The sequence below is a fragment of the Panthera uncia genome (genome assembly GCF_023721935.1).
Source record: "Panthera uncia isolate 11264 chromosome D3 unlocalized genomic scaffold, Puncia_PCG_1.0 HiC_scaffold_8, whole genome shotgun sequence".
In the NCBI taxonomy this organism is placed as follows: Eukaryota; Metazoa; Chordata; class Mammalia; order Carnivora; family Felidae; genus Panthera; species Panthera uncia.
In genome coordinates, this window is record NW_026057586.1 from 27,802,205 (window position 1) to 27,823,043 (window position 20,839).

General features: G+C 53.7%; 2 protein-coding genes across 4 annotated transcripts in view; one reads left to right on the plus strand and one right to left on the minus strand.

Moving 5' to 3' along the window:
- Positions 1-9,192, plus strand: part of EPG5 (ectopic P-granules 5 autophagy tethering factor) — a 115,217-nt gene extending 106,025 nt beyond the window's left edge. For 2 of the 3 annotated variants that reach the window (XM_049620161.1, XM_049620162.1), the window contains exon 44: positions 1,228-9,189. In XM_049620161.1, coding sequence (XP_049476118.1) covers positions 1,228-1,410 — 183 coding nt within the window. In that variant the 3' untranslated portion in view covers positions 1,411-9,189. Of the gene's footprint in view, positions 1-1,227 lie in introns of all 3 variants that reach the window. The other variant, XM_049620163.1, reaches the window with a different exon arrangement.
- Positions 9,193-10,130: 938 nt separating this feature from the next.
- Positions 10,131-16,669, minus strand: SIGLEC15 (sialic acid binding Ig like lectin 15). Its single transcript, XM_049619557.1, has 4 exons — positions 16,048-16,669; positions 14,568-14,954; positions 13,455-13,485; positions 10,131-11,714 (listed from the first exon to the last, which is right to left on the minus strand). Exons 1-4 carry the CDS (start codon positions 16,667-16,669, stop codon positions 11,633-11,635), a joined length of 1,122 nt encoding a protein of 373 aa, XP_049475514.1. The 3' UTR covers positions 10,131-11,632.
- Positions 16,670-20,839: the final 4,170 nt, after the last annotated feature.

Below are 20,839 nucleotides of genomic sequence, written 5' to 3' on the forward strand. Positions count from 1 at the left end.
ATTTGAGTCCCTAATGTCATATATGAGCCGTGTAGAAACTGCCACACGTGGGCAGGAAATTCTCCTGAGGGCCGATTGTGAAGTGGGCGCGACACCCACGTATATTCGAGAAGTCTGATGCTCTCCTGTGGCTACCAGGTCTCCCGGGCCTTGCCTCTCCACCTTCATTCCCTTATGTGATGACTCCTGCCTGCCCCCCATTGATGCCTGTTCTCAGATTGAACTTCCTCCACCCAGCAGTCAGGTTGGGAGCTACATCCCTTCAGTTGTTCATTTTTGGCTCTGAGACTTCTGTCTTCAATCTCCTGGCAGTTTATTTCTAAGCTGCCAAATTATTTACCATCCTCAACGACTTCTCCATCCGTGTTTACTGACCTGAGCATTGATCTGCATTTGATCTGCATTCTCTCGTGCGGTGGCCCCCATATCTGAGAGGGGAAGGTGTGGGGTAGTCTGTGGTCACGTTCAGAATCCTGGGGGTGGATGACCGGTGTAGCTGGAGAACAAAGCTCTCCCACACCAAGAACCACTGTTCTGATTTTGTTTTCTCCACATACAGTCTTCTTCTCCTTTCCTACTATGAAGGAAAGAAATGTTAAAATTGTGGAATTGAAGAATGTTTTTCTTTATTCCCGAAGAGAGGCATGGGAACACCTTCATTGTTTCTGACGGGCAAAGCCGAGGAGCTTGATCTGTACTTTATGCTTGTTGACCGATAGAATGATCTCACCCTCAGCAGCACTTAGGCACTGGTTTCTTTTGAATGCATATAAATAGATAGTTTAATATGACGTGATTTTGTAATCTAAGAACAAACCCAATAACAAATCAAAATCTCACAGTAGCTGGTGCCTGGGACTTCGGCTTGGGTTCTAGGAGGAGAGGCAGCAGGAGATCGGTGGGGAGGGCTCTGTGCCGGCACTGGCGGGAAGGAGGATAAGGCAGTGGGCCAGCCTGGCCTGGCTGCCACAGTGGCTTTCTGCGGGGAAGGTTGGAGAAACAGCACAGCCAGGAGGAGGGAAGGCTGGGTGTGGAGGCTGCTGAAGCCAGAGAAGCTTGGGTGCTGGCTTCCTTCTGCTGTGGTTCATCAGTGCCTGCCTTTGGGACTTCTACTTCCGGTTCCCTAGGCTTCCCAGTTGCACCAGATGATGGCAGGTGTGCTGCACCTGCGGGGATCACGAACTGTACATCTGTGTGGTTAACCCTCCCATCTTCTGTGTCTTTCAGGCTCTGAATGCTCTTGAATCCTTGACATCAAGTAAGCAGTATGTTGAATACCAGGATCAGGTATCACAAGCTGCACAATTTATAAAGCATCCTGGCCATTGCCTCCAAGATGGGAAAAGCTTCCTGGCTCTTCTTGTTAACTGTCTCTATCCAGAAGTGCATTATTTGGACAACATACGATAGTAACACCGAGTCTCTCAAAAAAACCTGTTGCTGTTTATGTTTACATTTAACTTTGCTGTTGCACAAGTAACTTTGCTCAGTCTCACTGCAGAGCTCAGTTGGGCCAGTGAGTTCGTTGACTGAGAGGCAAGTCGGGAGGCACTAGATAATTCTGTTGTGCATGCGCATGTGTGTATGTCTTTGTGTGTGTGTGTGTGTGTGTGTGTGTGTGTGTGTGTGTGTGTGTGTTTTCTTAGTTCTTGAAACTTCCCAGGGCCTTTGTAGTTTTTATGTTCACCCCACTGGAGAAAATGAGTCCCACTTGGGCACAGAGCCATTCAGCTGCTGGATCCCCAGTCACCTCACAGGACCCCCCCACGGGGCTCTGTTGTATGTCGCCATTTCTGTCTTCCCTGTTTTATTTAAATCTCAAGACTGCTGTGTCAGATCTAACTGCTTTGGGAATCATGTAGAACCCTCAGTTTTGAACCTCATTTGTGTTCTTTCAAAGTAAAACAAGCTTTGAAAACTTCTGCATTTCTCAAATGTGGGGAAATACACCAGCTTCAAAGTATTATTTCCCTCAAAATGGAGATAAGAATGCTGAATTAAAGTGAGGCATTGTCTGAAATGTGGCCACTTGATCCTTGATTGTAGTGGATGGCAGAGATGGTGACAAGTCCATTTCCATCCAGCTGTGGTCCTCATGAAGAAGGAGATGTCCATGTAAACCGAGGGGGCACACAGGTAGCATATGATGAGCAGACTGTGTACAGACGTGTTTTGTTTGATCCCCGTGGTGGAGAGTGTGGTCACTGTGGACATATGTGGACATAGTGTCAGGCCTACCCCAGCCCATTCCTGCATTCACACCGCTTCCTCAGCCCCCGTGGACATCAGAGTTTGCACCTCTTGTTAGACAGCAGGTTTGAAATCTGAAGGCCTTGCTGTCTAGAGAGAGAGTCTGAGAACCTAATGCTCTGTATTCTGCTTGTTTCTTCATTCCACATTTAAGCTCAAATGAAGTTAGACACTTGTCCGTGGAAACTTGACTTTTCCAGTAGCCATGTGCCTTCTGTTGTTGTTCACCATTCACTCGCTACCAGAGCCTGTCTGCTGCCTTGCTCTGTGGCCAGCTTCTTGCACTTGTCATTTCCACCCCCGGCATGAGCAGTTTGACTTCTGCCTTCCTAATTCTCTTGGCTCGAAATTGATTTTGTTCACTCAGCTGGCAGAATATGTCTTCTGTTCATGGATTAATTATAACCCAAGGATATTTATCTAACGGTGTCTGAACTGAGAGCCCTCAACAGGGGGAGCGGGATAAAGGTTAACGGAGTGATAACCTCTCTTCAGATCTCCTCTTGGAGTGCTCCCCCCAACATTTGGAAGTGTGCGGGAGCCTGTTCTCCCATTTTGAACTTGTTTAGTTGCACAGAACACATCTGCTCCACAGATCAAGATTATCCCTGTGAGCCTCCAAGGTTGTAGACCACAAAGCATCCCTCTCAGAGGGCACGTCACAGGGCTCTCCTTGGTTTTGCTTTTCTCCATTTTCAAAATCAGTCAGCCTCCCTGTGCTGTGTTAAGAAAATGTCATAAGCTGTGGGCAGTTCAGTGGCCGATTTGGCAACAAAGATTTCATGACAGAAGTGTTTTGTGTGCTGTTTTCTGTGAGGAGGCTGTAATTATTGATATCCTAGAATGTGAAAATTTTGAGTGACAGTCTACATTTTAAAGAAAATTATGATTCGTCTATTAATTTTCAAAGGTTTGTAATATTTATAATGTATTTGGTCTGTAAAAATTATAAAAAATAAAATCAGTCTTTGGTTGTAGCTGGCAAGAATATGAATTTTAGGGGTATTTCAGTTAAAGTTAATGCAGAATGTTATGCCCAATGTCCTCTGTTTTGATACTGGAACTTGATTATCAGAGATGGTTGGTGAAATACTTCCTCTCTGACTACTTTGTGCTTAACGGTGGAGGCCTCACTCACCCCATAGCCTCCTTGGAGCGTCTCGAGGCTGAGGAAGTGCTTTAAAGATGCTGAGATAGTTCAGAAGGGGGCAACACTGCTGTAGCCTTCTGGGGGCAGAATAGAACAGCCAGCCCTTGGCTTTCAGGAATGATGAGCCTTTACTGCCCAAAACAGTCGGCCTCCGGAGAGCGCAGGGCCAGGTTCAGACACCCTTGCCTGCGGTGCCACATGTGATGCCTGGATCAAGCCAGACCAAGGCCGCCCCGCGCCGAGCGGTGTTGGAGGCAAGCTAGCACCGACCTTCCCTGCCTGTGCCCGTTGGTGGCACCTGGCTCAGACAGGGACGTCGTGACAGGTGCCGCCCCTGCATCTGTACTCATCTCCCCACAGCTCACAGAGCTCGGGTCCAAGAGGCACGCTCGACCTCCCCCGTTTCCTGGCTCCTGCGCCCGACTGGAACAAGGGGACAGGGCAGAAAGCTGGAAGGCACAGGCCGATGGGGAGGTTGTGCTGATATGTCCGCTCAGCCTGATGGAGGAGCCAGGACCCACCCGGCGTGATCCCAGAGCTCCTGGGCGCGCAGAGAACATCATGATCAGTTTGGGGCTCAGTCACATCTGCTCCCTGGGGTGGCCTGAGTCCCTCATTCTGAGGCCGGGCGAGCCTCTCCAGAAAATGAAAACCCCCCGAGTGGCCTCACTTCACCGTAACCAGCCCCATTCCTCCCGCTCAGTTACTAAAATCAGCACATCCAGGGGGCACAAGGTAGGGTGTTCAGTTCATGCCCTTTCTTTTGAATGAAGGTGATACACAGTTTTCTATTGGGTTTTTAATACTAAGATTAATGATTTCCTCTGGAGCAGGGAGCAAATGCTGTAGAATCATGACTTTTAAAGTTCATCTGGTCCCACTTCTCACTCAGCAGGGACCCCCAGCCCTGCTCTTCCAGCCAACCCCCTGCCTCTCCTCCGCCCTGTCCTGTGGCCAGGAGTCCTGCCCCTTGTGGACAAGCCCAGGTGGGCATTCGCTTTATGTTGTGCCAGAACTGGCCTGATGACATTGGTCATGGTTTGGCTGCAGCTGGCCAGGCTGGGGCTCCTCTGCTACTCTAACCGGTCTTCTAACATTTTCAGACCTCATCACCCCCCTGACCCCACCGGTCCACCTCTTAGTCTTCATGCTAAATGCTCAGTGCCTTTAGTTGGTCCTCTTCCCCCACGATGTCTGACAGGGCTGCTCTTTGGGGAAAGTGCCCAAGTTAGCCCATGTTACTCCAAAAGGGCCGTGTCCATGAATACCAGGGCCGGGGCTCAGGGACACAAACTTGAGGTGGCAGTCACCCGCAGGCACCAAGAGAGTATGCTTCCTTCTGTTTTGTGCCCTTGGCCTGATCTCTGTCCCGGGCTTTGTCACACCAGTGTGGGCCAAGCAGTGACGTTGACCCCCTGGGACAGGTGGATGGCATCGGCTCTCGGCGGCTGTGCCCTGTGGTTCGCACATTCAGTTAGTGGCGAATTCAAACTCCACACCTTGGTTTAACATTAGTTGCTGCCCAAGATCAGTCTCATCGCCTGCCTGCATGAGAAGCTAACAAATAAGGCGCTTTGAACGTATCCTTTAACACTGTCTGCTCTTCAGTCTGGACCAACTTCACGGCTTATTTTGAAGTAGTAGCTGAATTTTTTTCTGCTCAGTTAACTTTGTCTTATTAAACAAAACGAGGAGTCTAATGTTGGAAACAAACATGTTGCTTTTTTTTTTTTTTTTTTTTTCAAGAGTATCCTCATACTGATCTTCCGTTTGAATCTGGGTTGAGCTGGATAAAGTTCTTGGCTCACAGCCAGGCGCTCTTACAGACCTTGTCCTGGTCCTTGGTGATCCCCACACATTATAGAACCATCAAGTGTCCTGCAGAAGCTACAGCTGACACTTCTTCCAGTCTGGATAGGTTCCTGATTTTTGGTGACAATAACTTGAAAAAAATAAAATTGAACTACTGACCCTGTTTGGGGATAATGAAATCACTAAGGAATGAATGTTGTTTATTAAAACTTTTATTTTTTAATGTACAGATGTAATATCTCTCACTGAGCGCTGAAGGTTAGAATTTAGTTTTCCTTCAGTGGCTTAAAATCACTTACGTGGCAACAAGTACTTCCTGAGTGTGTTTAACTCTTTCCTTCCCACATGTATAGTGTGGCCTTTAACAACCACATCTTATCTGGTCATTAAATGTGCAATATTCAACTTCTTGTTCATTGTTGAGCATTTTACACGCTTGTACAAAGATTGAGTTTTTATATAATGATGAGAAACAGAGAAATGCGAATGGGTTTAAGTAAAATCCTGCAAATAAACCAGAATTAAAATTGAATTTACATGTGGTGGACACGTCTCGTTTTTGGCAGATTGGTTGGCAGGTCTTTTCATCCAGAAGTCACACTAAGAAAAATTTGGAATCAGAGAACTTGTAAGGGGTAGAATCTGTATTTTGTGACATGCCACCACATGACACAAAGTTAAATTCAAAGAGAATTTAAGTCTTGGAGGTTTAAGAACAGGAGGCCACCTGGTGACCCCAGAGAATTCAGGAGAGCCCTGAGGGTCTACGGTGTGGCTGTGACCTTAGGAGGAGGAGGGACACGAAGCTGCATGAAGGCTCCACCACCAGACTTCCTGGGCGGGGCTGGGGCACCTTGGAGGTCGAGCTGCCAGGGGAGGGCAGTATAACCTGAGCATTGAAGCTCAGGGAGCTCTTTCTCTCGCTTTCCTTAGCATTCATGAGACACATCTTGAACGGGCCAAAGTATGGTGGGAGGGCCTGCACATTTGATTTGGGATTGACATCAGTTTGGAATTTCTGTGGGACAGGGCCCCTTCCTCCCTTGTCTGGGTTTGGCTTCCTTTTTCCAGATGGAGCCACAGGATTTAGGGATTGGGAAGTGGATTAGAGGCAGGCTGTGCCACCTCCTAGTGTAGGAATCGGTTTCCTGTCTCTGGACCAGTGGGCTTTCTTGCTGGGACACACCCACAGAAATGCAGCGGGGAAATGGTTCCTGTCACCCTGGGGCAGCTGAGAACTAGAGATGGCCTTCATCTAAGGGTGAAGGAGCCAGGATCTTCCTCTGGAAACTGCTTTTCTGAAGACAGCCCTCTTCCTTCTTGGTCTTCCTTTCTAGCCAAACCTTTTTAGGAAACAGCCACACTTTCCTGGTCTGTCAGAGTGACCAACACGGCCCCTCTCCTGGACACTGTATTGTAATATAGCCTAAATTTGTGGCTGACACCAGATTTACTGTGGACCTTCAGTCTTCCTGGGCTGCCCTGCTCCCTGCCTTGTCTTTTTTTTTTTTTTTTTTTTTTTTTTTTTTTAATATTTTGAGGTAGAGAGAAAGGGTGTGAGCATTGGAGGGGCACAGAGAGAGGGAGAGAGTCCCAAGCAGGTTCCATGCTGTCAGTACAGAGCCCGAAGGGGGCTTGATCTCACGGTCCATGAGATCATGACCTGAGCCAAAATCAAGAGTTGGACACTTAACCGGCTGAGCCACCCAAGCGCCCCCTGCCTTGTCCTTAATCAACCTTCCTTAAGGCCCTTTGTCCACCTTCCTTTTCCTGTCCCACTCTTCTCCTCCTTCATCCCATCCTCCTCCCCCTCCTCTTCTGGTGGCAGTATGGAGGTGAGTGCCTGGGCTGTCTTCAGCTCTGGGGACCCTTTGAGGTCACTTGCACACAGGACTTGGGGGTGACTGTGGAAGACAAAGGTCTGGGGGCCCAAACCCCGGGAAACCCAGAGTGCCAAGTATTTCTGTATCCTTATGTTGGCAGATCATGTTTTTCTCCCTTTAGTACATAAAATGTGACACAGAGGAAGGGGCACAGGAGAGGAGGAGAGACATGGGAGAGAAAGCCTGGGAAAGAGGAGGCAGCATGTGGGTGTGGAAGGAGCTGGGACCACAGCTGTTTTGTGACAAAACATGTGGGAAGCTGGCCAGGCCGCTTTCCTCCTGAGACTTTCCCTATTTTAAATGGGGATAATTGCAGCTTTTCCTGTTCCCTGGGTTTACAGCAAGAAGTCCCTGAGGCCACAGAGGTGGAGGCACTGAGGAAATGTTGAGGGGATGTTATTGGGGGAGAGAGGGCTGGTAGCATTGACTTAAGCAGCCAGGGCTGGAGGCCGGACAAAGCCCAGGACCCCCGGCTCTTGGTCTCTAAGGTCCCACTGGCCTGAAGGCCCTGTGACCAGTGGGCCTGGTGTTCCCGTCCAGGCTGGCTAAGGGGCTGTACGTGAACACTCAGCCCACTGTGTGTCATTTCGTACCCAGGCAGGGCCTACCTTCAGTGTAGATGATCTCATGGACACTGTCTTCTCCTGTAGATGCATCTCGATGTAAAAGGTCACTAGCTCCTCAAGCCAGGGGAAGTGTGTCGGGCTCTTGGCACATCTGGGTGCACCTCTTCCTCCCACTGCCCATCTCCAGGGGCAACAGGTGGAGGGCTGGCAGTGGAGGGCAGTCTCTGGGCTGTCAGCAGCCCTTCTGGGGACAAACGGGCTCACATTCCCAGAGCACTGAAGGGACGGCTCTAGCTGTACGTCCTGGGCCACACTGCGGAGTCCTGTCTTGAAAACGCCAAGTCTCCTGGGTCCCTTCTCTCCCTGACAATGTGCCGACTGAGCCCGTCGCCTGTGGCTCTGGTCCTTGCCACTGACAAAGCCTGAGTGCTCCGAGACGGTCAGGTTGGGGAGGACGGCAGCTCTGCTCCACGCAGACCTCCCAGTGAGAGCTCCAAGGTCCTGGGGTCTGGTGATGGCCAAATACAGCCGCTTCACCACTCTCCCCTTTTGCCCCTGGAGCAGCCGCTTTATCTGGAGACTAAGCAGAAGGCTGCCTGTGCGCAGTAAGCAAATCGGTAGAGGGAGTGCCGGAGGGACCCTCTGCTGTCCCTTCTCTGTGTGTGCTCCCCACGGCCCAGCATGGGGTGTGAAAGCACTCCACCAGCTGCGTGTTCCTTTTAGGAATGCCACTTCGGCGGTTTCTGGGACGCCCTCCTTCAAACTGCACATACCATAAGAAGGAGCACTGGGTGGTGAGCTCGCACCCTTGGAAGTCAGCCCACCTGGAGGCAGCCTCAAACTTTAGCTTGTTTAAGAATCGCCTGGAGTCACCTGGGCCCTGGCTAGAGACGACAAGCTAAGAAAGACATTTTGAGAACTGGGGAAATACGAATGTGGGCTATATGATGATATTATTCAATTATTGTTAACATTTTCTCAAACGTGAAAATGGCATTGGAGTTATAGAGGAGAATGCTCTTGTTCTCTGGAGATGCAGCTGAGGTATTTAGAGGCGAAGCACTGTGGTGTCTGTAGTTGGCCCTGAATGGTTCAAACACACACACACACACACACACACACACACACGTGTGCACATTAGCAAATATGGCAAATGGTAGTAACTGTTGGATGTAGGTGGTGGGTACCTGGGTGGTCATCTTCCTTTTTCAGCTGTGTGTGTGTCTGTGTGTGTGATTGAAAATGATCATAATACAAAGTTAGGGGCAAAAATCACATGAGCATCTGTTTAAAATTCCAGCACCCAGCCTCAGAGCTCACTTTTAGGAGGCCCAGGTAGCACTCAGGATGGGGATTTGAGCAAGCTCCCCAGGTCCTTCTGATGCAAACCACTTGACCTTCAGAAACCACTGCAGAAACACGGCTCTGAGAGCCTGGGGTCTCGAGGTGGAAACCCCAGCCCCAAAGCATGGTGGCTCCAGAGCAGGTGCAGCAGTTGGACGGGTGAAAGCAGCATGCTGAGCAGTAGAGGGAGTCAGCGTCCTGCTTGGCCCCTTGGTTCCACCCCCCCCCCCCCCCCCCCCACCCTGTTTCTCAGCCCTGTCGGGGGCAGCACTTACTACCATGTGGGAGCCCCCTCTAGCTGCAGCCCCAGCTCCAGCCCTCATGCTCCAGCAACTTTGGGTGGCTTCAATATCATGCTGTGTCTGACCACCTGGCCTTTTCCCAGACTGCCCTTTCCGCTTAGAATCACCTTTGTTCTCATCTTCCGACTTCCATTCTCCCCCATTTACGTGGCCGGCACGTGCCTTCTCCATGTCCCCTCCTCTAGGAAGCCTTCCCAAGACTGGGTCACTCTTCCTTCCTGTGTGCTCCCATAGCACCTTCAGCATTCTGTTGCCCTTACAGGATTCCCCGCTAACTGGTCTGTCGCTCCCTAACCTGAGAAATTTTACTGTGGAGCCCTCGGGGCTGTTGCCCATGCTTCTGGCTTCCCTCCTTCCAGGCATCGTGTAGGGCGCACTGCCCAGCCCCCTGAGGGTGAGTGTGGCATGTTGGTAGTTCTGGCCAATGAGTTATGATCTCAAGTAGGAGACCCTCGAGAGCTCTCTTTTTATCTCCAACCCAATGACCCACAACAAGAGATGACAGGTCCTTGGGAGCCTGTGTTCCTGAGTAAGTACAGCAAGCAAAGCTCTAATACCAATCCGTGGTGGGCATGTAACTCTGGTGCAAATAAACCCTAGTTGCTTTCAGCCACTGTGATTTTGGCTTTGTTAACACAGCACAACCTAACCCAGACTGACCGAGACGCATACCTCATTCATTTCTGTATGCCCAAACACCTGGCCCAATTCCTAGCACAAAACAGATACACAGAAAATAATTGCTATCATGGCTTTTTCTTGACTGTGAAACGGGCCTCAAAGACCAGGCAGATGTTTCAAACCACACCACCCCGTGTCCCTGGTGATATGGGACTCTCCATGGAGGTGCCCAAAGTATCCTCACACGAGGAGGTACAAATTCCAACTCCTCTGACCTTCTGACAGTTCAGACAGGTTCCTGGATGGATCCCAAGTTAACCATGAGCTGCTGTCACCCACTTTCCCTGGCAAAGGCTCTGCTGAGCAAGGGAAACTTGTCACCCACTGCCCTGCTTATTAACTTGTGAAGATCCCTCTCACCTCAGGCCACCTCCCCAGCAAAGCATCAGCGAGGACCCTTCCTTATTCTAGGTGACCACCCTAGCTTTGGGAAAAGTTCTGAGGGAAAGACTGTCCCCATTGCTTCTTCAGTGCCTGGCCCGGTGGCCCTTTGCTCTTGCCAGCTTGCCCTGGGCTCAAGCACACCTCCTCCCTGTCCCCTGAGCCCAAGAACTGCAGAAGCTAAAATGCACAGGCTCACACAGAGGTGTGAACACGGAAGGCAGCACCCTGCAGTCAGTCTGCGAGGCCTCGGACAAATGCCGTGAAATCGCTGGTGTTTTTGGACCTCGCACATGCAAGGTGGATGCAGGTCATAGGTGGAGGTCACAGCCACAACTGCTTTATCCACACGAACCTGCAGCCCAGACTTCCCCTCTGACCTCTCAGCTTTCGGTCCTTAAGGACAGTGAATCCCAGATGCTGTGAGATGATGGGTGTTTCTTTTCCCAGGGGACCCAGCTCAAGGCAGTGCAGAGCAGCCAATGGGGTAAGAGGTAGGCACAGTGTGTGAGGCAGTCACAGATGAGACCCCAGGGGGCAGGGGTACTGGGCTTCTCACCGCTGAGTTGATGTTCCTGGGACCACAGGTTTGCACAGCCCCAGACTCAAAGGTTTGCTCTCTGGAATCCTTGTTCTTGGCCAGGCTGGTGTGGGGCCCCCACTTGTCCAAGAAGTCTCTGCACGTCCCAAGGGTGCCTGCAAGGAGGAGCCCGTGGCCTCCCCCCTCCCCCCACCGCCGCCACATTTGTACATGATTCTGTACTTCGCGAAGTCCCTTCACATCCATTATTTCTTCAGATCTTGATAGTCCTAGCAGCCAGGAGGAAAGATTATTGTCCATGTTCCAGAATGGACAAACTGAGACTCAGAGAGGTAAAAACATGCCCTAGTCGACACAGCAAGTCAGAGCCTGGGAGCCCCTCTGACCAGTGTCTTGCCCGTTTTATGATGGCGTTCTATGTAAGAAAGGGCCAGAACTTGTCTGTGAGCTTCACGCTGAGCTCACGCACACACGCACAGACACGTACACACACATACAGATTCTTTCAAAATGCTGGTCCCAGTGATGGGGGCTCTGGGACAGACATCCACGTAAGAAACCACTGAGCCTCTGTGAATGGGGTCTGGACTCCCTTTGTGGGGGGTTGCCTGGCAAGGGGCTGCCAAGGTGGCTGGCAGCCAGGAAGGGCTGTCCCAGCCAAGCCTGGCATTGGCCTTCGCTCCTCATGCTGTACAAGAGGATGCCAGTGGCCAAGGGGCTCCTCACGGTAAACATGTGGCTGCTGGTGGGTCCCGAGGGCTCATCTGGCTCAAATTCTCATAGTTGGACTCCTGAGCCTGGGGCCTGTGGACAGGAGAGAGTCGGTTGACCACCCGATACAGAAGTGGGGTCATCACCAATTGCCCAAACCATGCCCCAGCGACGGGCAGGAAGGAGAGACGAAAGGGGATTGGGGCCTATATCCAGCAGGGCTTGCGGACCAACTCAAGGGTGGAGGAAGGGTAGGGACAGTAGCTGTGGAGCGGGGAGGAGGCTAACACAGGGGAAGGCAGCCCAGACCACAGAGGTGCTATCTTCTCGAAGGGATCTCATTGGTGGCTTCAGCTGTCTTGTGTTACATGCCCTCCAGACTGATCTCCCGGGCTTGGCCTCCTGAGCTCCAGCTGCTCTCCTGACTTTGACTTCTCCCCAGGGACATCTTTACAGGCATCTTGCACCTACATGTGAGTGCTCCCATGATCCTCACCACCACCCCCTTCTCTCTCTCTCGTCTTCATCTTAGTGGCACCCAGGGTGACAGCTCCAAACGGGGCACCCTGGCTGCCTCCCTCGCTTGTGCTGCCCACCTGGCCCTATGGTCAGCCCTGCCTTCCACCAGTCCCACCTCCCCACCTCCACCACTCGACCTCCTTCCTTGTGTCAAGCCGGCCTCAGCTTTGGTCAGCAGCCACCCCAAAGATCTCCTGGCCCCCACTCTTGTTCGGATGGGGCCACCTGTCGGCTTCAGTGATTTCTCATCGGCCCCTTTCCAGGTCGCCCCTGAGCCTTTGACTTGCCCAGTGACTGCCTCCCTCCCCTGGGGCTCTGCTGCATGGCCCTGTCCATTTCCTTCGCAGCTCTTATTTTAGAATCTAAGATGATCTTGTTTAGGTGTTTATTAAATTCTCCACATCATGTGAGTTTTCTGAGGTCAGGGAGTTTTGCTGTAGCGTTAGCATCCAAAACAGCGTCTGGTACGTGGTAGGTACTCAATAAATATTTGAACATTCAGCTTTCTGATTTAGGTGCCTTTAGCAAATAAAAGGGACATTGCACAGGTTTCCAAGAATGTGAGGGATAGTTGGCCAGGCAGCTGGAGAGAGGGGACTGGGCTGGCATTATGGTTTTTCCAGCCCTCAGGGCACAGGCAGGGATGGAGTTATAGGAATGCCAGGGCTTGTCCAATGGGCCTGAAAGGCTGTGTTCCGCCTCCCCGCTCCCCAGCATCCCAGGCACACTGCCCAGGGTCAGTGAATTGGATTCTTTCTTCTTCAACACAGACTTCCACATGAGCAGACACTGGGAGAGAAGGGGAGCCTGGACACGAGGGTCAGCACTTCCTAGATTAAACCCTCTGAACCTCTAATGGCATTTTGTTTGTGAAACCTTCAGCTTTGGGGGAGAATCAGTGCCCCCAGGTGGCTTTTGTGTGAGTCTGCCTGTTCTACAATGCTTAGGAGAACAAGAGGAGACACAGCCTTGAGGAATCACATCTAGGTGTGGACATAAAACAGAAAAATGGCCCTGCAGCACCAGGAAACCAGGCGCGTCTGGGAGAGATGCCAGGGCGAGGCTCAGACTGTAAATGCTGGGGGTGGGGTGGGGAGAGCAGGTCACCGTGGCCTGGTCAGGCCAAGAAGGACTTGGGAGACCGAAGAGGAAGGCTTTGGAAGGCCACAGGGAGGGTCTAAACCCTGGTCAAGGTCCAGCCCCCAGTCCTGCCCTTTGCCGTTCTTTATCCTTACAGCACGAGCCTTGAGAAGCCTGCATGCCTTGCTTGGCCAGTGGGGACTAGAGCCGGGTGGGTGAGGGCAGGGTACTCACCGCGGTGGGGTGTCCTGGGCAACTGGGTGCTCTGTGTAGGGACAGAGAGACAGAGAAAGAGAGAGGAGAGGCATGAATCTCCATGGTCGTCGCAGGCTACAGGCCCTGGCTGCCCACCCTACCCCACTGTGGAAAGTGGTCTGAAGGGACGTGTAACAAACATTAGCTGGCAGGGGGTGAAGTGGCCTGGCAGATGACCAGGAGTTAATGAGGAGGAGCATGGAGTGAGGAGCGGCCCGGCAGAAAGACCCGCCTTTCTGAGGACCGTGCAGCACAGAATGCTTGGTGGGTGTGAAGAGCCAGCAAGACGGACGGCACAGCCACAGGAAAGGAGGCAGCAGCCAGGGCAACTGTGACAAATTTTGGATTTCATCCCAGGAGAGACTGAGGCCGGTGCTGCTGACCTGGGCCTGAGAGGCTCTGGGAAGCCCCTCTCTGGGGCACGAGCAAATTTCCCAGCCAGCTCAGCAAGAGAAGCGTGGGGTGAGCAGCAGCTCCTGAGGACCCCCTGTTAGCTCACACTTCCTCACCTCTGTGTTTGCTGTTCCCTCTGCTGGGAACACCACCAGCTCCTTGTTTGCTTTTCTGAGTTAGCTCTCACCTTCCCTCCTGGCCCCCATCCAGATGTCCCACCAGAGTGAGGCCTGCCAGTCTGTGCTTGGGTGGTACCTGGGCTCCAGGACAGCCCTTCCCCCTGCAGACTGGGCACCTCTTACTCAGCTCTGTATTCCTAGCACCTACACAGCACACAGTAGGTCCTCAAGATGCTTACTGTAACATAAGGGAATGGTGCTATCTGGGAAAGCCTCACGTGTGGTGGAGTCATTTATGGGGTGCCGCCAAAAGGGCGGCGCTATACTTTCTGGGTCTCTATCTCTGTGCCTCTGGCTAGAGGCAAGTTCCGTAACCTCTCTGGGCTCCGCTTCCTTGGTGTAAAACAAGGTCCTGCTAGTTCCCACCTCCTGAGCTTTACGCAGGGAGAGGAGAGTGAGTTGGAGCACGGGTGCAGAAAGTCTGTTTGGGCTGGGTTACGCCAGGTGGTCAGCCGGGCGGCCTTACTTAGAAGGAGAGCCCCTGCCCCTCACACCCACCCTGGCCCGGGGGTGCACCCACCTGGGCGGCGGCGAGCGACGGCGCGCGCGGCCAGAACGCCGAGCAGCAGCAGCGCCTTGAGGCCGAGCGCCCCGAGCGGGAGGGCGAGCGCCGAGGCCCCGGAGGCGCCGTGGAATCGGAACAAGTAGACGCTGGCCTCCGCGCGGCCCAGGCTGTTGGACGCCGTGCACGTGTAGCGGCCGTCGTGGACCAGCGCGGGCAGCTCGGCGGTCACCTGGTGGCCGGGATCCTGTCTCTGACCCGGGCCCCGCACGGCGGCCGAGCCGTTGCCCAGGGCCGGGCCGGACCAATCTAGGACGGGCGGCGGCTCCCCCTCGGCCGTGCAGAGCGCGCGGAAGGAGTGCGCCGGCCCCGGCAGCACCGAGAGGTTGATGATCCGCGGGGCGGCTGCGGGCAGCGGCCAAGGGGTCGAGGGAGAAAGCGAATCCTGGTCAGAGCAGAGGGGGGAAAGGGCAAGGGCAAGGGGGACCCCTCCCAGTCCCGTTTAGTCACCAAGAGATTTGGGGGTGGTTGGCTCAGAGAAGAGGGAGTAGGCGCTCTAGCGCCACGGTGCCTGGGTCCCAATAGAGATGTGGCCTTGGGCAAGTTATTCCGAAGCTCCGTGCCTCAGTTTCTTCATGCGTAAAATGGGGATCGTTTTCTTTATGGGGTCGTTGGGATTTGGCAAGTTAATACATGTGGGGTGCTTGGATTAGGGCGTGGCCCATTAGCAAATGCGCACTCAACGGTCGTTATTGTTGCGGTAGCTCAGGGCTGGGGACTGTCTGCTGGTAGGGGTTCAAGGGCACTTCCCACTCCCAGACAAACTGTCAGTGGCAGGGTGGCGAGGGCCCTGGGGAGAAACTGAAATGCACTCGGAGAGGCAGCCCGGCCAGCCCAAGGGCACATGGGAAGTTCGTGGCAGAGCCAGACTGGAGCCCAGAACCGGATCCCCACGGCAGCGGGGTGGGGCTAGGATATTTAAAAGCTCCCCAGCTAATTCCAGTGCACAGCCAGGGTTGAGAACCACTGTTCTAGGGACCGGGGATCCTGGTGCCCACTTCTTTATGCCAGGGTCTAGCAAAATACTGGACACTGTGGGCTCCCTGGGCATCCCCCCCCCAGGGGGCTGCGGGTGCCCTTCAGTGCACAGAGCACACATTCCATTGCAGCCTTTGCCGTATTCAGGATGACTGTTCGACTCGTGCTTCTCGCCCCCTAGACTGCGAGCTCCTGGGAACATTCACTCTCTGCGCGCTTCATTACAGTGCCCATTCCCGGGCCCCATTCAGCCCTTCTCGGAGCAAGCGGTCTGCATTTTTAACTAGTTCCCATGTGGCTCGTAGCCATCGCCAGTGAGCACCCCCCCCCCCCCGCCTGCCCTAGAGAGATGGGCTGTGCATTGCTCCCCTTTCTATGCCCCGGCGGGCGCAGTGCCGGCACCCGGAAAGCCCTCTGGACGGGGCGGGGAAGGGGGCCGGGACAAGGGCACGGCGCTCACCGGTCACGCGGAGCCGGATGCCGTGGCGGCTCTCGTAGCGGTCGTGGACGTCGCCGGCGAACTCGACGCGGCAGAAGTAGCGGCCGTCGTCGGCCAGGGCGAGGCGCTCGACGCGCAGCGACAGGTCGTTGCGGCGCGGGTTGCCCAGCAGCCGGAAGCGGCCGTGCAGGCTCAGCGCCGTCTGGCAGAGCTCGCTGCCCCGCGCCGCCGCGCACCGGAACACCTGCGGGCCCGCGTACGCCTCGCCCGCGCGCCAGATGGCCGTGAGCGGCCCGTCGTAGTGGCGGTGCGGGTGCGTGAAGGTGCAGGGCAGCACGGCCGCCTCGCCCGCCGCCGCGCTCACCTCGGCCGGCACATGCATGGACCAGCGCTGCGTCGGCGCACCTGCGGGCAGGCGGCCGGGAGCGTCAGCCCTGCCCTGGGGCCGCGCCGGCCGCCATCCCTCGGACTCTAGGGGGGCGGGGGGAGGGGAGTCCCCACCGGGAGGTTTGGAAATCTTAGGACTCTGGGAGCGTCTCCCACCTGGGGGCCCAGAAGCCCACCCCGTGACCGTGACCCGAGAGGCATCTCCCGGGACCTTGTCTCCCCGGACTCTTGAGGTGCCTGGGACTATTTGCCTCATTCGGGCGGTCCCACTTCACCGACAGGCCCCTTGACCCCAAACTCTTCCCTAACCCCTGCCCTGCTGGAGAAAAGCCCTGGATTCCATGGTTACATTACAGTCCCAAGACCCCCGCGGTAGTGATAACAAAAGCACTTACTGTGCACCTCCGTGTCGAGCAAGTTCCTGGTAGTATCTCTTTTAGTTCTCACAAATGATCCTAGATGTAAGCACAGTTATTCCTGGGTTGTATGTAATAAACTGAGGCAAAGAGAAGTTGAGTGATTACATAAGGTCACACAGCTAGGAAGCAAAGCCGGAATTCAGACTCAGGACTGCCTGATTCCACAAACGCATGGAACCTTGGGGCTCATCCAAGGAGACCAACATTCCCATTTACAGAGGGGAAACGGGCCTTGGCAAGGGATGGTATGTTTTGAACTTAACGTGTTGAACGCGGTGAGATTCTTTGAGAATCCAGGTCAACCGAAATGGGCTTCCCAAAAGGCCGGATGAGCTGAGAGACCAAGAGTGGTAGACCATTGCGCTGCCTTCTTGCTCTGCGCAAGCGCCTTTGGGCTGTTTCCTCACCTCCTGTGTTGTGAGCCTCTGAAGTATGGTTGAGCTAGGGTCTGGAAGCTGTGCTCTGCCTTCAGCTTGAAGATGACGGGAGAGCCTCTGCCCCTGTTGTTGCATATGTGTGCTGCTTTGGGGAAGGGGTGAGCAGGTGGGTGGGTGGGTGTTGGACCTGGGCCTTGGAGGATCAGGATAGGGGTGGTGTCTCCCTGAGGAGGGAGGACAGGCTGCTAGTTCTACCCAGCTACAACCCTGAATGCAGTTCACAAAAGGGATCCTTAGAGGGAATAATATACCCACTCTGGTATTTCCCAAGAGCTTTGTAATTTACACAATTCTTTTGTATACATCATGTCACATGACCCCCAAAACACCCTAGGGGAGAATGACTCGGGGAACTATTGTTATAGATGCGAAAATGGAGTCCCAGAGTCACACAGACAGATGATGGGAGAAACCCAGCTTTGCTGACTCCATGTCCAGTGCTCTTTACTCTTTGGGGGTAGCTCATGTCCTGGTTTGGAATCCCCCCGGCCCACAGCCAGTTAACCATCCGTCCTCCAAGAAGCCCATCCCATCTATGAATTATCTACAGGTCAGGACATTTCTTCTGCATAGAACCAACATCTGCCACTACCCACATGACCCTCTTTGGAGCGTGCACATCCTCTCACGGTGATGGCCCTTCTGGGACCCCAGCATGGCTATCCTGGACCCATCAAGTCTTCCCTTCTCTGGTGGAAGTCCCGGGGCCTCCCCTGCTCCTCCCCTTCCTCACTGCCCGCTTGGTGCTCTCCGTGCAACGTAGTGTCCTGAGCCGGGGACTCCAGGTATGTGCTGCAGGGGTGTATGTTGCACGTGTTCCTGCAGGAGTGTGCCGCGGATGTGCGCTGTGGGGGTGCTGGGCCAGCAGAGTGGGGTACGAATTGGGTTGTGCGAGCTTTGCCTCGTATAAAATGACACTTTGGGCTTGTGCCGAGCTTGCAATCCAGTAAAACCACAAGTTCTTTTTTCACGCGATCTGCTTATAAGCCAAATTTCGTTTCCTCTAAACAAGTGGAATTATGCTTTTGAACCCAAGTGGAGGACTTGACATTTACCTCTACTAAGAGCTTGTTTGCTCAGTTGTTAATAATCAAAGGGCCTAGTTTCAAATCTGAGAAACCCTTCCTGAAGGTTTTGCTCGTTTACTCAGTACCTCCAGCTACAGAAACGGTTTCCCCACTCTTGAGGCTCAGTCCCTGCCTCAGTTTCCCTACACTTCTCACCCTCTGTAACCTCAGCGTCTTTTGAGCTTCTGCATCTTGCAGGCATCCTGGAGCCAGGTACTGATTCCCCAGAGGTATTTTTTTTTTGCTATTGTGCATTCATCAATTAGGAGGTGTTTATCAGACATGTCCCACCCTAAGCCAGGCACTTGGATACAAGCCAGGGTTACAAAGATCAATAGGTTACCTTATCAGCCTGCTGGAGCTCACCACTCAGAAAGGGAGACAGATCTGTGAACACATAAATACACTACAGCCTGCCAGGTGCTCTAATGAGGGACACGAACAATGTTCCCTCTGTCTGAACAAGTTTCCTGGCTCATATCATTCACCAACTTCCTCCCAGTCATCCCCAGGTCTCTGCTGAGTCTTCCTACAGAGGGAGGGCTTCCTCGAACCCCAAGGCTGGGTCTGGCACCCTTGCCTTCAGCCTCTGGCCTGGCAGAGGTACATCCTCCAGGCATCCAGAAGCTCTGGGAGGACAGGGACCACGTATGTGTGGTCGTATTTGGGTCATCACTGCCTAGCATGGCACTTGCCACAAACCAACTGATGTTGAATTGGATTGCTGTAGAAGGGCGGAAGGGAGGGTAATCAGGCTGGCAGGGGAGGGTGGTGTGGCTGGGGGAAGAGGAAGAGGTGTGCAAGTATTAGGCAGCGAATGCTTGGAGGACCAGCAGATCCTCAAGAAAGAAGTGGGATTTTCTAAGATTTGGTGTAGATGGAAGGTGCTCTAGGCAAAGGGAGGTAAGGACATGAGCATAGAGATTGCGGGCATGACGAGATAAGGGAGCCAGAGGACACAGTGCTTTGGGTGCTCACTGGGAGATATTCCTCATTTCATTTCATATGTACAACGACCCAATGAGAGACTCGCGATAGCCTCTTTTGGGGAAGAGAGAACTGAGGCTCAGAGAGGCCACGTGACTGCCCAAGTTCACTTGACTCACCAGAAGCAGAGCCAAGGCTTCCCCCCTTGGTGGCTCACGTTTCTACTCTGTCCTGTGTGCTGTGTCGCTTGGGGATGACAGTCTAGTTTGGAACATCCTGAAGTGGGATACAGATGGTCTGCCATGGCCTCTCCCTCCCTGGGGGCTTTGCTCTAGGAGCAGAGAGGGCACACAGAGGCCCTTTCAGCCAGTGTGAGGATCTTGGCTCCAGTTAGGGGGAGATTTGTGTTTCCTGTTTACCTGCTGGATGGTGTTTCAAGAGGAAAGCACTTGGACTCCCTGTTACATGGAGACTTTGGACACATCCACTCAGGGACTCAAGGGGAGGGTGGGAGGTCCTGGCAGGAACTGCCCAGGGAGCACATGCATTTGCTTTGGCAGGAATCCAAGCTCCCCAGCATCCTGTGACATTTGTCATTCCCTCTGGCAGCTCATGCCCGTCTTTAGGACAAGGGAGGGATGACTCCTGAACTAAAACCATGCCCCCTTATTGTGGAGTTTCTAATCTCCTTGCCTCAGGACTATTAGCCTCTGGGGACAGCAAGAGACCCACATTCTTCTCACTGTCCACCTTCACCACTCAGTGGTGGGCCACAGGGCATGCTGGCAAGCTTTCCTGCTTTGGCACAGCTGGACCTGGGTGACAGTTTCAATTGTGGTCATTCTTTCCTGGGCTCTTATGAGCACCCAGTCTGAGCCTGGCACTGTTCTAGGCTCACTCACTTATGGGTGATCTTTGGGCAGGTTACTTACTGTCCCAGGTCTCAGACTCCTCTGCTGCAAAATGGGGCACCTAATACCTTCCTCATGGGCTTGAAGGTTGAATGAAGTCACACGTGTAGCTCGCCCAGCAAATGCTCAATGCAGGTCAGCCCCCTTCTCTCACCAGCCCTGCCAAGGGAGGGTGCATATGAGGGAGCAGGGTGGGGGTGCTGAGCAGTGGTGGGAAGTGCTCTGGGCACACACCTCAAGCCGATGCAGCAGGGGTGAAGATAGGGGACGCTGACATCGCACCTTTGGCAGCTCAATTTAACATCTTAGGGACCGTGTGGGCAGTCAGGGCGGACCGTGCCTCCCAGGGGATGGCCACGTGGTGCTCAGAGCTGGAGTCCTTCAGACCTCCCCAGTGCTGCTGCCCCCTCGGCCCCATGATGGCTGACATCACCAGCAGACGGGCAGCCACTCTCATGAGGCCAGCGATCTGTAAGGGGGCCACCCTCCTTGGGGACATTTGGCATGCTAGCAGGGGTGTTCTCAGGGAGTGACTCCGGCGGTAGCCTCTTGGGCATGGTGGCACCTGGAGTGTCAGGAGAGGGCATTTGAGGGCAAGGGGAGATGTTCCTCTTGGCCAGCAAACCTCACCAGGGAGGTGTGTGGGTTCAACTGGGGCACACTGC

Excerpts from the sequence above, each read along its gene's own strand:
- SIGLEC15 (XM_049619557.1), bottom strand. The coding sequence starts at position 16,669 with ATGAGGCAAATAGTCCCAGGCACCTCAAGAGTCCGGGGAGACAAGGTC. Across the intron at positions 14,955-16,047 it reads CATCCGGCTCCGCGTGACCG|CCGCCCCGCGGATCATCAAC; the intron begins GTGAGCGCCGTG and ends CGCTGCCCGCAG. Across the intron at positions 13,486-14,567 it reads CGTCGCTCGCCGCCGCCCAG|AGCACCCAGTTGCCCAGGAC; the intron begins GTGGGTGCACCC and ends GTCCCTACACAG.